The following is an 18,314-nucleotide window of genomic DNA, read 5'->3' as shown; positions in this document are numbered from 1 at the left end:
GTTGATGCCGCTGCTCCAGAAAACAGTGTGGAGGTTCCTCAAAAAATTAAAAATAGAATTACCTTACAACCCTGCAATTGCACTACTAGGCATATATCCGAGGGATACAGGAGTGCTGATTCATAGGGGCAAATGTGCCCCAACGTTTATACTATCAACAATCACCAAATTATGGAAAGAACCCAAATGTCCATCAACTGATGAATGGGTAAAGAAGATGTGGTTTATATATACAATGGATATTACTTGGCAATGAGAAAGAAAGAAATCGTGCCATTTGCAACAACATGGATGGAACTGGAGGGTACTATGTGAAGTGAAATAAGTCAGTCAGAGAAAAACAGATATCATATGTTTTCACTCATATGTGGATTTTGAGAAACTTAACAGAAGAACATGGGGGAATAGAAGGGGGAAAATAGTTTCAAACAGAGAGGGAGGCAAACCATAAGAAACTCTTAAATACAGAGAACAAACTGAAGGTTCATGGAGGGGTGGGGGAAAGGGGAGAGTAGGTGATGGGCACTGAGGAGGGCACTTGTTGGGATGAGCACTGGGTGTGGTATGTAAGTAATGAATCATGGGAATATACTCCCAAAGCCAAGAGCACGATGTATACACTGTACGTTAGCTAACTTGACAATAAATTATATTTCATTAATTAATTAATTAATTAAACTACAGCAATGTGTGTGTGTGTGTGGGGTAATCTAACAATACACTAAGGGATAATTTGTTGTTACCAAATGGGGTTTATCCCAGAAACGCAGAGTTGGTTTAAGATTCAAAAACCGTATCTATCTCCGTAGATAAAATATGTTCCTTGTCAAAATTCAACATCCATTCCAGATAAAAACTTTCGGCAATCCTGGAATACAAGGGAACTTCAATATGATTTAAAACAAAACAAAACAAAACAAGTCTTGATAACTCTACAGCTAACGTTATATATAATGGTGAAAAACTGAATGCATTTCCTATAAGATCAGGAAGAAGACAGGAATGACATTCACTGAATGACTTCTTTTGTTCAGCACTATACTAGCAGTTCTAGCCAATGCAATCAAACAAGATAAAGCAACAAAGGACATCCAGATAGAAAATGAAGTGAAACTGTCTCTATTAGCAATCACACGGTCTCAAAATAGAAGTTGGCAAACTCCAGCCTATGGGCCACGTTACTTGTTTCGGTAAATTAAATTTTATCAAAATACAGCCATGTCCATTAATTTATGCAGTATCTATTGGCTGCTCTTATAGTACAATGGAAAAGCTGATTAGTTGTGACAGAGAATGTATTGGCTACAAGTCTACAGTATTTATCATTGCTAGTAAAATAGTTAAAAATCAATTTTTATGACCTTTGCTTATGTAGAAAATCTGACAGCATTAAGAAAAATGCTACTAGAATTAATAAATGAATTAATCATGGCACATGCATGACTCAGTCGGTTTAGTGTCTGTCTCTTGATTTCAGCTCAGTCTATGATCCCAGAGTCATGGGATGGAGCCTGATGTCAGGCTCGCACTGAGCATGGAGACTACTTAAGATTCTCTCTCTCTCGCTCTCTCTCTCTCTCTCTCCCCCCCTCTCTCTCTCTGTCTCTTTCTCACTCTCTCTCGATCTCTCTCTCTCTCTCTCTCTCTGCCCCTCTCCCCTGCTCATGTACTCTCTCTAATATTAAATATATCTATACATATAAATTGATCAAGGTTGGAGGATACAGAATCATTACACAAAAATCAACTATATTTCTATATATTAGCTATAAAGAATCAAAAATTAAAATTTTGGGGTATCTGGGTGGCTCAGTTGGTTAAGCACTGGGCTCAGGCTCAGGTCATGATCTCACCGTTGGTGCGTTCAAGCCCCACGTCGGGCTCTGTACTGAGAGCTTGGAGCCTGGAGCCAACTTCAGATTCTGTCTACCTCTCTCTCCGCCCCTCCCCAACTCATGCTCTGTCTCTCTCTCAAGAGTAAACATTAAAAAAAATTAAATGTAAGATATATTATTTACAACTGCACTGAAAATAAAAAGCAATCACAGTTAATATCATAAAAGACAGAAAGACCTATACATTAAACACTACAAAATATTACTGAGAAAATTTTAAAAGGCCTATATCAAGGGAGAGATATATACTCTGTTCAGGGGTTAAAAGATTCAATATTGTCAAGAAGTCAATTCTCCCCAAATAAATCTGTAGATTCAACATAATCTAAACTTAAATTCCAGAAGACCACCAGAGTTGGTTTTTGTTTGTTTGTTTGTTTGTTTGTTTTAAGAAACAGACAAACTGAATCTAAAATTCACGTGGAAATGCAAAGGATCCAGAGTAGTGGAAGAACCCTGAAAAGAACAGAGCAGGAAGACAAACACTACCTGATTTCAAAAATCCTTATAAACTGGCAGTGATTAAAACAGCATAATATTGGTACAAAGATGGACAAAGAGATCAATGAGACAGAATAGAGCACATACTTAAACCCTCACATATGTGGCCAACTGATTATGACAAAGGAACAATGGCATAAAGTGGAGAAAACACAGCCTTTTCAATAAGTGGTGCTGGAACAACTAGATATCCATATGCAAAAGAATGAACTTGTGTCCATACTCTGTATCTCAAATAAAAAAGAATATAAAATCGGTCATAGATCTAAATGTAAGACCTAAAACTATAAAACTTCTAAAAGAAAGCATGAGATAAAAGCTTTGTGACCTTGTGCTATGCAAATATTTCTTAGATATGAAAACCAAAGCAACAATCATACAAGAAAAAATGAATGTGTAAACTGGACTTCACCAAAAAGAAAAACTGCTCTTCAAAAACACTGTTGAGACAAGGAAAAGTCACAGAGTGGGAGAAGAAAAACCTTGCAAAGAAAAGAGAGGTGAGAAAGGAACTGTATCTAGCTCTTTCCACCATCTTTCTGTGCCACCATCATGATGCATGTGAATGTCGTGGCAGATGCTCCCCAAAGCATAACAATACTGAAAAGAGAAGCAAACTCCAGGTTCTTACTAGGCCATGCTCCAAAGACATTGTCCATTTTCTAACTGTGATGATGAAGCATGGTTACACTGGTGAATTTAAAATCATTGATGATCACAGAGTTGGGGAAATTGTTGTGAAACTCACAGGCAGGTTAAGCAAGCATGGAGTGACTGGCCCCAGAATTGATGGACAATGCAAAGATCCAGAAAAATGGCAGAATAATCTGCTCAGTTTGGTTTCATTATACTGACCACCTCAGCTACAGTCATGGACCATGAAGAAGCAAGATGAAAACACACAGAAGGGGAAATCCTGGGATTCTTTTTCTAGGGATGTAATACATATGTGCAAATAAAATGCCTCAGTGGAAACAACAACAACAACAACAACAACAACAACCACAAAGAAAAAGAAAACAAAATAAGAAGGAACTGTGTCTAGATTATACAAAGAATTCTGAAAACTCAACAACTAAGAACACAAACAAACAAATTTTTAAAACAACCAAAGGTTTGGACAATTCAAAGAAGATACACAGATGGCAAACAAGCACATGAAAATATGCTCACCATCATCCGTTATTAGGGAAATGTATATTGAAACCATAGTGAGATATATACTAAATATCCATCCGAATGGCTAGGATTTAAAAAGCTGACAATACTAAGTGTCCATGAATATGTATGTAGGAATTGGTGCTGACACAGACTGCTGGAGGGAATGGAAAACCATACTACTCCTTTAGAAAACAATTTGGAAGCTTCATAATAAGGGAATATAAAGGGACATGAGATTTTTAAGGGTGATGAATATGTTAACTGTCTGGATTATGGTTATCGTTTCATACGTGTAAACATATGTCAAAACTATCAAATGACACACTTCATATATGTGCAGTTTACCTAACTAAAGCTGTTGGAAACAAAAAGCTCTTTCAGAGGAAGAACGTCTAAAACATTGGATAAGACACAGACGGAAAGAAGGATGTAAAACCATACAAGATGAAGCCAGAGGACTGTGGCCTTTAACCTAATAGCAATGAGAAGTAATAGCTATGCTTTAAGCAAGGGGGTACCATGATGAAAGACACATTTTTTAAAACATATACTAATCATGGTTGCAGTGTAGACCAAGGTCCTGGGAGGTAGAATGGCAGGGAAAACAGTCCTGAGGTTATTTCAGTCATCTAGGAGAAAAATAATGACCTGACCTGGGTGAAGGCACAGAAGAGAAGCAGAGTTAACAAACACATTAGATGTGCCATTCCCACTAAGAAAGGTACAGTAGAAATGATGGCTCTTTGGCTGAGAGGATACAATAGTGCTCCTTTTATTTTAATATAAAACATATTTCTGAGATGAGCAGCTCTATAATACAGCAGTGCTCTATGGTGCAGTAGTAGGCAAGGTGTGCACATATTACTACAGCAATATACGTAAAAAGGCTTCCTACCTTTACAATCCATGCCAAGTTGTTCAATCAGCAACATGAAATTCTTAGAGTAAGGCAACTCACAATGCTCTGAAGCTGTTTCAGATGACTGAATGAAGTCGACAAGGTCATCCATAGAGGTAATTTGCTTTTTGACCTACCAATGAATAATACCATTTCAAAATGTCCCCCACATATTTATAAAATATACTAGGTGTAGAGAAGTGATAAATAGCCATCTTTTTATAAAAGCAAAAACAGGGGCACCTGAGTGGCTCAGTCGGTTGAGCATCCGACTCCATTTTGGCTCAGGTCATGACCTCAGGGCTCCTGAGTTTGACTCCCACGTTGACCTCCACAATGACAGCATGGAGCCTGCTGGGGATTCTCTCTCCCCCTCTCTCTCAGCCCCCCCCCCCACTTGTGCGTGCTCTCTCTCAAAATACATTTTAAAAATAAGTGAATGAACATTTAAAAGCGAAACCATAGAGACTTTTTAAAAGAACGGATTTTTATCAAAAAGACACTGTTATCCATAGCTAGTATTTCTAAGTAACTTTTTCACAGCAAATGTCTCTACAACAAAGGAAGATTTTCTATTTTTTCACATCTTTCATAAAGTAATTTTTTGCCACTGAACAATATTCCTAACAAATATGTATCAAAATGATATAATAAAATAAAAATAAAATAAATAATAAATACAATAAAATTACATTGTCTCTTTTGCTTACCTTGTTCTTTTTCTTAGAAATTTTCTTTGCAGGTCTGAAAAAACCCAACAATTCTTTTCAGGCAAATATTAAATACTTAAAATACAAAGCGTATCTAAACCTATTGTTTCTGATATAAAATCTCTGCATTTGAATCTAATTTTCTACAAAGGGGATTAAACAACAGAGTAACATTAAACAACATAGAAAACATTCTACTGCTAATATTAACAAAGGATTAGGTGTATCCAGTTCTCGTATATGTGCTGCTGAAGCAAGCACAACAAAGTACTAACGTTAGGTAATAACTAACAAAAGCAAAGGAAAATCCTAATGCTACTTGCGTTATTTGATAGGAATGATACCATTGTTTGTGTTGTTGTCGTCATTTTACTAAAAATAAGCTTTTACTGGCACTAAAACCTACTTGGAAAGTGCAAGTTAACTCCCTATATGAAAGAACCCCTTTTTAACAATCATGATACTAACGTGTTGAAGACTCACTATGCAGCTACTCTCTAGGCATTACTATGAGCCCTTTACATGTCTTCAAGGTATTTGAAGCCCCACAACAATCCTATGAAGTAGGTTATTATATTAGGTATTTTACACAGGAAGAAAATGAGGCACAGAAAGTCGAAGTGACTTGCCCAAGAAGCCCTCGTCGCTGGCCAAGAACAGACCCTGAATTCAAACCCAGGAATGTGCCTTCAAACATGTGTTTTATACTATGTGGTTAAAGTAATACTCCAGTGTTTCTAACTAATATGACAGCAAATGAATCTATATTATGATTCGATTTCTCGCCATAGTGATACATAACAATTTCTGAATCTTACACATTTTTTAAGAGACTTTATACTTGGCAAGATGGGAAATCTACTTTCAATAAACTAAAGATTTGCTTCTTCTAGAGAAGTTCCTCAACAGGCATTCATTCATTCATTCATTCATTCATTCCACTGTTTATTCCCACATTCAACACATACTTATTGAGCATACAATCTGTGTCAATGGCACTGTTGGTACAGGAAGCATGGTTTTGGTAATTTAGAGCTCTCTAGTCCAAAAGGAATAATCTGTTATGGATTACTAGTTTCTTTTCCAATTGTAAATAAACAAAATCTTCCCCTTTCCCCAGAACCTAAATAATATTAACTTAATAGAACCAGATACTTTAAAGTCCCTAACAAAATCATAGCTATTTGTGATATTATCAAAGGCACTGCATATCTAAAAGCATCAAGGAAGGATTAGTTTTATTCAGAATGGCCTCAGTGTTTGCATACATTTATGATAAGGGTGTGTGTGTGTGTGTGTGTGTGTATACAAATATATACATATAGAACTTATACACATATACTTATATATACATATATAAGAAATTATACATTTAATTTGTATATTATGCATATACATATACATATAATATATATATTATACATATACATATACATATAATATATATATTATACATAGAATATACATATAATAAATATACATATACATACATATAAGAAATTATATAGCCATATATATATAAATATATATATATAAATATATATATGTAAATATATATATATAAATATATATGTGTAAATATATATATATATGTAAATATATATATATATATACACTTGCATACATACATATATATTTTTAAATCTGCATATTCAATTGTATGAGAATACCCCATTGTGGAACCAATTCAGAATAAACCAACTTCTTGCACAAAATCACATGAATAAGTGTACTAAAGACAATTACTATAATCTTTAAAAGATAATGTAATACAATCAACAAACTTCCTAATGTTTCGAAATGCAAACAATATTAAATTAACTAACCATGTCTATCTCTATTGATCATTTCCAACAGAATACATACTCTAAAAGCTCCCATCTTAAAATAAAAAGAGAAAGAAAATGCCTTTGCAATTCACATTCTTTTTCAGTTATCATCCATTTCTCTATTACCTTTCCCAATTAAAATGCTCTAAGGAGTTGTTTACACTTACTCATCTTCCATGCTTCCATGGTGACTACTGAAACTGCTCCTTGACAAAGTCACTTACCCTCATCACAACTTTTCAAGCAGTGTGTTTGATATGTTGAGTATTTCTTGCTTTAGCTTGGACCTACCTGCACTACAGCATTTTATTTCCACAAAAGGTAATCACTGCTAAAATTCCTTCACAGGCACATAAAGAATTTATAGATTTTACCTGCTTTCATGCTGATCCTTTTCACTGAAATGGCTGCCATCATTCTTTTGTAGTGGACCACCAGTTAGGGAATCTGCCTTCTGCAACACTGGTGTGATCACAGATCCTTTTGATGTCCCTTTTTCATTTTCACCTTTCTTTAACTTCTTCATATGTAAACCAGGTTCCCTCCTTAAAAAAAAAACAAAGCCATAAAAAAGCCAAAGTTTTCTAATAATTTTACTGATAAAGAATAAAAAGACAATTTTCATCAAGTTCTGAATTTTACCCATCTGACTTAATTTGATTAATTCAGAGAACAGTGTTGAAGTACCAACTGTACAAAAGGAAATACTCATCTGTTGCTTCAAACACAGGTAAATATACAATTAGAATACAATGTGATTTGGGGCGCCTGGGTGGCGCAGTCGGTTAAGCGTCCGACTTCAGCCAGGTCACGATCTCGCGGTCCGTGAGTTCGAGCCCCGCGTCAGGCTCTGGGCTGATGGCTCGGAGCCTGGAGCCTGTTTCCGATTCTGTGTCTCCCTCTCTCTCTGCCCCTCCCCCGTTCATGCTCTGTCTCTCTCTGTCCCAAAAATAAATAAAAAACGTTTAAAAAAAAAACAAAAAAGAATACAATGTGATTTGTAAGAATTGACATGTGAAAAGCTGTAAGTGAGGACGAGAAAGGCTTTACTGAAGAGGGAAAATAAACAGCAGAGGTCACCAGGGAAAGAAACGGGAGAAAACCATTTTCTTAGAGATTAGAATGTGAGCACAAAGATTACACAGATGGCATCCAGGTGCCTTGAAAGGAAAAAGTATAAGCTTATAGGAACTTGGAAAAAAAACCATAAAATACATGGAAGCAAGTAGTAAGAGATCAGTCAGGAAAGAAACTCTGAAGAACCTTGAAGGTTACACTAAAAAGTTAGAGTTCATTTCCTAAAGGCAGTGACTCTGAGACATGGGAGTAATAACTAGATGTGTGCTCTATTTTGGGCTTTGCTTTTAAATATAAGAATGCTTAATTTCAACAAAGTTTTAAAGTAGCAGGAGGTCCATATAACATGAAAGAAGAAATCAGGGAAATATCTTAGGGGAAAAACTACTTTTAAAATACCCATATGTCAGAGCGATATCAGTATCATAGCTGAACAAGATGTACGTTGTTGCGTCTCCCCACCTACAACAAACTGGCATCTCATCCACCCACGGGCAAAACTGCCTTTGCAGGAGCTGTGGGGATCTAGCACTATATTCCAAGGGACCGAGGACAAGTCTTGCCTACCCGTGCATCAGGTAACAGGCAGACATACTACAGTCTAATCTGTGGACCTAGCAATAGCCCATAAAGCGCCTCCATCCCCTCCCTCTCAGCCACATCGGTGAGCCCCTCCCTAGAAAACACTCTCTAAGATAATCACCCGTGGATGAAAGAGCCTTTTTGGAAAACCAGGTGTCCTACAGAGAATTTCCAGCATCCCACTGGAGCAAAAAAAATCAGGTTTGGACACACTGAAGAGGTAGTCATTAAAGATTGGAGGAGGTGACTGCTACTTCAAATGCAAAGACAGCAATGCAAAACTGCAAAGAATATAAAATATCAAGGAAATATTATACCATCAAAGGATCACAATAATATTCCAGTAATCAATCGGAAACACAGGGAGACCTGTAATTTAATCAAAAGAGAATTCAAAAATAGCAGTTTTAAGGAAACTCAGTGAGTTACAAGAAAAACACAAAAAGCCAATTCAATAAAATCAGAAAAACACTCTATGAATAAAATGAGAAGCTTAACAAAGAGCTGGAAATAGTAAAAGCTAACTAAACAAAAATCCTGGAGCTGAAGAGTATAATGAAGGAGATGAAAAAAGCAAGAGTGATCACTGACAGGAAATGGGTCAAGCAAAAAAAAAATGTGAATTGAAAGACAGGAACTCTCAGATTATCCAGTCAGCAGAGAACAAAGTCAAAAGAATGAAAAAGAGTGAGGAAAGACTATGTGACTACAAGTGAACCCTCATAAGGCTATTAGCAGTTTCTCAGCAGAAACCTTACATTCCAGGAGGCAGTGGGATTACATATTCAAAGTGCTAAGAGAAAAAAGACTACCAATCAAGAATACTTTGCTCAGCAAAATTATCCTTCAGAATCAAATCGAATAAATACATTTGATACACCGCATTAACAGAATAAAAAAAAGTCATATCATCATCCCAGCATGGGAGGAAAAAGCATTTGACCAAATTCAACATCTTTTCAGGATAAAAACTCTCAACAAAGTGGGTACTGAATTATCACACCTGGACATAATGAAGCCCAATATGATAAGCCCATAGCCAACATCATATGCAGTGGTAAAAAACGGAAAGTTTTTACTCTAAGTTCAAGAACAAGGCAAAGTTGCCCACTTGGCCACTCCTATTCAACAGGATAGAGGAAGTCCTAGCCAAAGCAGTCAGGCAAGAAAAGGAAATAAAAGGCATCCAAATCAGAAAAGAAGAAATAAAACTGTCTTTTTTTGCAGATGACATATTCTTATATATAGAAAATCCTGAAGATACCACCAAAAAGCTGTTCCAAGGATGAAGGATACAAAATCAACATTAAGATGCAGGGGTGCCTGGGTGGCTCAGTCAGTTAAGCTTCTGACTTCGGCTAAGTTCATGATCTCGTGGTTTGTGGTTCAAGCGCCTTATTGGGCTCTGTGCTGACAGTTCAGAGTCTGGAGCCTGCTTTGGATTCTCTCTCTGTCTCTGTCTCTCTCTCTCTACCCCTCCCCTGTTAACACTCTGTCTCTTTAGCCTCTACTACAAAGCTGTGATCATCAAGACAGTATGGTATTGGCACAAAAACAGACACACAGACCAATGGAATAGAATAGAAACCCCAGAGGTGAACCCACAAATGTATGGCCAACTACTCATTGACAAAGCAGGAAAGAGTATCCCATGGGAAAAAAAGACAGTCTCTTTCTTCTGGGAGAACTGGACAGCCAAATGCAGAAGAATGAAACTAGATGTCTTTTCTTACACCATACACACAAATAAACTCAAAATGGATGAAGGACCTGAATGTGAGACAGGAAACCATCAAAACCATAGAGGAGAAAGCAGGAAAAAAAACCTCTTTGACCTCCGCTGCAGCAATTTCCTACTTGGCACATCTCCAAAGGCAAGGGAATGGAAAGCAAACATGAACTATTGGGACCTCGTCAAGATAAAAAGCTTCTGCACTGCAAAGGAATCAATCAACAAAACCGAAAGGCAACGGACAGAATAGAGAAGATATTTGCAAATGACATATCGGATAAAGGAAGGGCTAATATCCAGAACCTGTAAAGAGCTCACCAAACTCCACACCCACAAAACAAATAATCCAGGGAAGAAATGGGCAGAAGACATGAATAGATACTTTTCCAAAGAAGACATCCAGATGGACAACAGATACATGGGAAGATGCTCAACGTCACTCCTCATCAGGGAAATACAAATCAAAACCACACTGAGATACCACCTCACACTGGTCAGAGTGGCTAAAATGAAAAAAATCAGGAGACTACAGATGCTGGCGAGGATGTGGAGAAACAGGGACCCTCTTGCACTGTTGGTGGGAATGCAAACTCTGGAAAACAGCGTGGAGCTTCCTCAACTAAGTAAAAATAGAACAACCCTATGACCCAGCAATAGCACTGCTGGGAATTTACCCAAGGGATACTGGAGTGCTGATGCATAGGGGCACATGTACCCCAATGTATACAGTAGCACTTTCAACAATCGCCAAATTATGGAAAGAGCCTAAAAGTCCATCACCCGACGAATAGAGAAAGAAGATGTGGTTTATACATACAGTGGAATGATACTTGGCAATGAGAAAGAGTGAAATCTGGCCATTTGCAACAACGTGGATGGAACTGGAGGGTATTATGCAAAGTGAAATAAGTCAGGCATAGAAAGACAGATACCATATGATTTCACTCACATGTGGATCCTGAGAAACTTGACAGGAGACCATGCGTGGGGGGGTCGGGGGAAAAAGTTACAGAGAGGGAGGGAGGCAAACAATAAGACTTGTAAACACTGAGAATAAACTAAGGGTTGATAGGAGGTGGGGGAGAGGGGAAAGTGGGTGATGGGCATTGAGAAGTCACCTGTTGGGATGAGCACTGGGTGTTGTATGGAAACCAATTTGACAATAGATTATATGTAGTAAAAAAAATGACAAAATCAGCATCAAGAGATCAGTTGCATTTCTAAACAATAACAATGAAATAGCTGAAAAAGAAATATAAGGAAAAAATCCCCTTCCCCAAAGCATCAAAAAGAGCATAATACTTTGGAATGAATTTAATCAAGGACTTTCCGAAAGATAGGTACAGTAAAAACTACAAGACATTGGTAAAAGAAACAGCAGAGACACAAACAAATGGGAAGATACCCTGCTGTTTATGGATTCGAAAAATTAGTATCATTAAATATCCACATTACCTGAAACCACCTACAGAGTCAATGCAATCCTTGTCAAAATTCCAATGACGTTTTTCACAGAAATAGGAAAAGCATTCCTCAAATGTGCAAGGAACAAGAAAGACCCCAAATAGCCAAAACAATCCTAAGAAAGAAGAACAAATCTGGAAGCATCACACTTGCTGGTGTCAAACTATTACAAAGTTATGGTAATAAAAACCGTATGAAGTTGCACACACACACACACACAAAACAAAACACAAAGATGAATGAAACAGAATCAAGAACCCAGAAATAAACCCATGCATAAAGTCAACTAAAAACCCGTGCATAAAGTCTCTTTGTTAAGAGACCCAAGAATACTCAAAAGAGAAAAGGTAATCTCTTCAATACATGATGGTGAGAAAACTGGATATTAACATGCAAAAGAATAAAACTGTGCCTCTACCTTACACCACTCACAAAAGTCAACCCAAACGCAAATAAAGACTTCTATATAAAGTCTTAAATCATAAAACTCGTAGAAGAAAACATAGGATAAAGGCTCCTTGACATAGATCTTACCAATGATTTAGGATAGGACATCCAAAGTACAAGCAATGAAAGCAAAACCAACCAATGCAATCAACAATGTTTCTGCACAGCAAAAGAAACAAGCAACATGACGGAAAGGCAACCTATGGAAAGGATGGAAACATTCGCAAGCTACAAATACGATAAACGTCAATATCTAAAAATGTGTAAGGAATTCGTACAATTCAACAGCTAAAAATAAATATAATTAAAAACTGGGCAAGGCACCTTAAAAGACGTCTCTCCTCAAAACATATTCAAATGGCCAAGGGTATATAAGAAAGTGCTCGATATCACTATTCATCAGGAAAATGCAAATCAAAACTGCAGTATATAGATATCACTTTGACCTATTAAAATGGCTATTGTCAAAAAGACAAGAGATATCGTTGGCAAGGATGTACAGGAAAGGAATTCCTTGTACTCCTGTAGGACTGTAAATTGGGACAGCCACTATGTAAAACAGTATGGTGGCTCCTCAACAAACTAAAAATAGAACCTCCATATGAGCCAATAATCCCATTTCTGGGTATATATCTTAAAGACATGACATCCTTACCTTGGAGAAATATCTGCAGCCCTATGTTTATTGCAGCATTATTTACAATAGTCAAGAAACAACCTAAGCATCCATCAGTGGATCCATCGATTAAAAAATATGGTATACATTTACAATGGAATATTTTCAGCCACAAACAAGAAGGAAATCCTGCCATTTGTGGCAGCATGAGTGAAACTTGAGGGCTTTATGCTTAGTGAAAATAAGTCAGACACAGGAAGTCAAACACTGTATGATCTGACTTATATGTGGAATTAAGAAAAAAATGCGTGAAAAACAGAACAGACTGGTGGTTGCCGGGGTTAGGAGGCTTTGAGAAATGGGTAGATATTGGTCAAAGGGTACAAACTACCTGTTACAAGATTAATAAATTCTGGGGATTTAATGTGCAGGATGGTGATTACAGTGAACAATACTGTATCCTATCATTGGAAAGTTGCTACAAGACTAGATCATCACAAACAAGAAATGATATTTATGTGAGATGATGGAAGTATTAACACTATTGTGGTAAGCATTTGACAATATAAAAGTGTATCAAATTAATACAGGTACACCTTACAGTTACACAGATGTGTGTTACTTATATCTCATAAATCTGGAAAAACTTCAAAAATTCAAAAGTACTCATATGTCATTATCTATCGCTCAAAAATAAAAATCATCGGATTAGTTATGCTTTTGTTTAAAAAAAAATGGTTTGCGGCGCCTGGATGGCTCAGTTCATTAAGTGTATGACTTTGGCTCAGTTTGTGATCTAAGGGTTTGTGGCTTCGAGCCCCACATCGGGCTGTGTGCTGACAGCCCAGAGTCTGGAGCCTGATTTGGAATCTTTGTCTCCCCCTCTCTCTGCCCCTCCCCAACTCTCACTTTGTCTCTCTCCAAATGAATAAACATTAAAAAAATTTTAAAAAATGATTTGTTAACTTTTGTATACTTTTAGCCTAATATCTAATCCTAATAGAAAAAAATGGGGGATTCCCCAAAAAGAAAATTATAATTCTGTTTTCATGGACTAAATGCATGCAACAGAATATTATTACCATACAGCTATGTACATTTCCAAAAAATAATGAAATTTCCCACAGATTATTTAGGACTTAAACATGAGCCCCGAAGAGCACCAAAAACAAAAACAAAACTAACAATTGTTTTTTTTTTTTCTTTTTTTTTTTTTTTAATTTTATTTTTGGGACAGAGAGAGACAGAGCATGAACGGGGGAGGGGCAGAGAGAGAGGGAGACACAGAATCGGAAACAGGCTCCAGGCTCCGAGCCATCAGCCCAGAGCCTGACGCGGGGCTCGAACTCACGGACCGCGAGATCGTGACCTGGCTGAAGTCGGACGCTTAACCGACTGCGCCACCCAGGCGCCCCTGTTTTTTTTTTTTCAAAAAAAACTGTTATACAGATAACTTTTCTCATGGAAATAACATCCAAGAAAAGAAGAATCTTTCTGAAAGCAATTATCAAACAATTCCTCTTGACTCAAACTTCAAAAATGAATCTGTAATTATAGAATTTGAAATAGCTTTCATTTTGAACCCAGTCAATAGAAGCAACCTTTAAGTAGAAAACATCTGGTGAAAGCCACCTCAAACTTAGAAAAAACAAAACAAAACAAAACAAAAAGAAACCCTAACACGTAGCTGTGGTAACAAGAAGCCACCAGAATCAGTTTTAAATGTGTTAATCAATGTGCACCAGCCCTACTCGCCAACCAATCCATTTCAGCTCCTTCCTTCTGAAAGACAGCGAATAAAGGACAAAAATCACTCCAATACACATGCTTCAGCGTGCCAACCAATCCACAACAGTCTCACCCAAATAAGCATGGTGCTTCAGATGATGACAAACCATTTAATTTTCTGAAAGTTCCCCAATCCTTAAACTCCACTCTTCCCCAAACCCTGTATAAGAATAGCAGACTGCTCTGTTAGAAAAGACTACACCTAACCAGCATAGCTCGCTCTTATTTGGAAGTGATCAATTCCAACTTCATCTTTTTATTTCAGATATTGAGGGTTCATAATCCTTTGGCAAGAATTTTTAAAGTCCTATAAAAAATTGCCACCATATTTTAGTTTCCTTAATAAATATAAAGGAAGTTTGCTATTCCTTTGATACATTTCACCATAATGAAAACTAACATAAATACAACTAAAAGAATAAGTAGCAAGTAAACACAATATTGGGTCCCCCAAAATCCAAAAACTGTATATAACTGGCAGGTTTAGTTGTCAGAATGAACCCACGCCAAACTTTGTCAAAGTGGGGACTAGTATTAGGTTAAAAAAATTACACACAAGTTAAACTCCGTTCACTCAGTAAACATTATTGAATAAGTACTATATAGACTAGAACATTTTCTAGGCATTGGGGACATGGCAATGAACAGATAACAATCCTACTCATGAGTGAAGTACACATACAATAACAATAAGCTACACAGGCAAAATATACAGTATTAGAGGAGAAAAACGAAAGCAGAGAAATCACATTTTGATGTGTTATAGGGAAAAGGGTAGTTGAAGTACTAGTCAGGATGGCCAAGAAAGGCCGTGCTGAGAAAGTGACTTTTAAGCAAAAACCTGAAAGAAAAAACAAACAACAAAGGAAAAATCAAGCCATGAGGTATCTGAGGGAAAGCATTCCAGACAGAGTTAACAGCAAGTACAGAAGTATGTCCAAAGTACTTAAAGAGTAGTGAGAAATCAGTATGGCTGGACAGAATGAAAGGGGTAGAAAAGAGTTCAAATCAGAGAGAGAGAAGGAGACACCTGATCATATACAGGCCTTGTCGGCATTAGGAAGAGTTTGGGCATGTACTCTGAGTGAAATGGGAGGCAATTCGGCTTGGAGCAGAGGAAGGACACAATCCGACTTATGTTTTACTAGATCCAATGTGTTTAGAATTAACAGAAATCGGAAAAACAAGAGGAAGAAACAAACAAACAAGAAGACCATTTAGTTACCTATTACACCAATATAAACCACAGATGACAGTCTATTGGTCATGGAAGATGTGTTTGGATTCTGGATATATTTGAAGGAAGACGTGACAAGATTTGCTGACAGATGAGATGTGATGTGTATGAAAAAGAAAAAGAAAATAGAAGGAAAAAGTGAAAGGAAAAGAAAAAAAGACAGGAGTCAAAGATGACACCAAGTTTTTTAGCAGAGCAACTCATAGAACTGTTATTAACTCAATTAGGAAAGACATGAAAGGCAAATATTAAGAAGGAATATCAGGAGTTCAATTTGGGACATGTTAAGTTTGCAATAGCTATCCAGAAAAAGATATCAAGTAGGCAGTTTGATATGCGGGCCTGGAATTATGGAGAGAGATCCGGGATGGAGATATAAACTTGAGGATCATTAGAATATACAAGATAGTAAAAGTCAAGAGAAGGAAAATCAAAGGCAAATTCCTGGAAGACATCAATGGGTTAAAAGGTGGGGGACGAGGAGAAACAAGCAAATCAGGCTGAGGTGTACAGACTAGAAAGGCAGCGGGAAAATCAGGTGAGTGAGTGATATCCTACAAGCAACATGGAGACAGAATTTTGGAGGAGAGAGTTTTCCATTGGGTCAAATATTGCTGAAAGGTTAAGTAAAATGAGATGTATGAAATTATGTTTAGATTTATTAAAGTGAAAATCGGTGGTAACCTTGAAAAAACAATTCTGGAGGAATGAGAGGGAAAATTGCTACAATGAATTCAAGAGTGGATGGGAGGGAGGGAAATCAGGATCAAAGAGTGAAGAAGGCTCTTGAAGGATTTCGTAGCTAAGCGGAATGGTCATGGTTGATCTAATTTTCTATTGTTGCTGTAGTTTTCAATTGTTACATAATGATTAGGTAGTATTTTTGTAATATTTGGAAGTCTTAAAAATTGCATATATGTAACAGTAGTTTTTTTTTTTTGTTTGTTTGTTTGTTTGTTTTTTTTTTTTTTTTTGCTTTTTTGAAATACCAGACCAAGGTACTAAATAACTCACAAAATTATACACTGAGAAGACTCCTTAAAAATTTTCTAGATATATGATATTATATAAGCTGATTACCATTTTTCTCATGCTTAGAAAGACCACAGAAAAACTAAGTTTCAAGGGCAGAATTTCATGCTTGATAAAAATTATTGAACTCTAAGGGCACCTGGGTGGCCCAATCCACGAAACATCCATCCTTTGATTTTGGCTCAGGTCATGATCTCTATGTTCTCTAGCATCGAGTTCTGTACTGACAGCATGGAGCCTCCTTGGGATTCTCTCTCTCCCTCTCTCTTTGCTCGTCCCCCACTCATGTGTTCATGCTCGCTCTATCTCTCTCTCTCAAAATAAACAAACATTTTTAAAAAGTCACCCAACTCTAGGATATTTTACACTATCCAAAGTAATTATTCATATTAAAATTTTATACACAGAAGAAAAGGGGTTGTGAATGCAGAAAATAGTCCTACTTTGTAAACTGAATTGTCACAAATGGTATAACATGAAGGTACTGTTGAAAAATTTGGTGTGGTTCATGTTGAAATATATTCTCTACAAAGGCAGGATAATGGCATTCAAGCAAGGTACCTTTATAAAAATGATTCATTGCATTACCAGCATCTTGGTTTATAGCACAGGGGTCATGAAATGTTTATATAGAATATGAGACATGTTGCCACATGAATCCTCTTGACAATATTCAGATTAAGTTGAGGGTCCGACGTTGGAGCACTCATGCACTGGGAAACAAAACCAAAAATCTAATAACTAGGAATTTTGTTGGTAGACTGCCAGTGTAGCAGGGAACTTCTGTTTGCAATTCAGTAGATATTAAAAGTATTCTAACAAAATGTGCATAAGACATGACACCAAACCAAACCAAATGCTTTAAATATACTTTGTTAAACCATCAGTACACATAGACCTAAAATCATTTTTTATTTTTTATTTTTTTTATCGTTTATTTATTTTTGAGACAGAGAGAGACAGAGCATGAACGGGGGAGGGTCAGAGAGAGGAAGACACAGAATCTGAAACAGGTTCCAGGCTCTGAGCTGTCAGCACAGAGCCCGACGCGGGGCTTTAACTCTCGGACCGCGAGATCATGACCTGAGCCGAAGTCGGCCACTTAACCCACTGAGCCACTCAGGCGCCCCTAAATTCATTTTTTTAAATGGTCACATGCCCCATTACTTTATAGAAGTGAAACTTTACTTCCTTATTAATGAATTGATATTTAGCCTATCTCTGGGGCACCTAGGTGGCTCAGTCTGGTGAGCATCTGCCTGTTGATGTTGGTTCAGGTCATGATCTTGTAGTCGTGAGATCGAGCCCTGTGTTGGCCTCTGCACTGTTAACGTGGAGTCTGCTT

At 37.0% G+C, this 18,314-nt stretch overlaps 1 protein-coding gene across 1 annotated transcript in view; it reads right to left on the bottom strand.

Moving 5' to 3' along the window:
- The window catches only part of LOC131495868 (ankyrin repeat domain-containing protein 26-like), a 253,686-nt gene that overhangs the window by 59,751 nt on the left and 175,621 nt on the right, over positions 1-18,314 (bottom strand). Inside the window, exons 14-16 of the mRNA XM_058701042.1 lie at positions 7,369-7,539; positions 5,166-5,199; positions 4,453-4,588 (exon numbers count right to left, since the gene is read on the bottom strand). Coding sequence (XP_058557025.1) covers positions 4,453-4,588; positions 5,166-5,199; positions 7,369-7,539 — 341 coding nt within the window. The remainder of the gene's footprint in view (positions 1-4,452; positions 4,589-5,165; positions 5,200-7,368; positions 7,540-18,314) is intronic.

The sequence above is a fragment of the Neofelis nebulosa genome, chromosome 15 (assembly GCF_028018385.1).
Source record: "Neofelis nebulosa isolate mNeoNeb1 chromosome 15, mNeoNeb1.pri, whole genome shotgun sequence".
In the NCBI taxonomy this organism is placed as follows: domain Eukaryota; kingdom Metazoa; phylum Chordata; class Mammalia; order Carnivora; family Felidae; genus Neofelis; species Neofelis nebulosa.
Note: the sequence above shows the minus strand (reverse complement) of the source record. Positions and strands in the feature narration are given on the sequence as shown.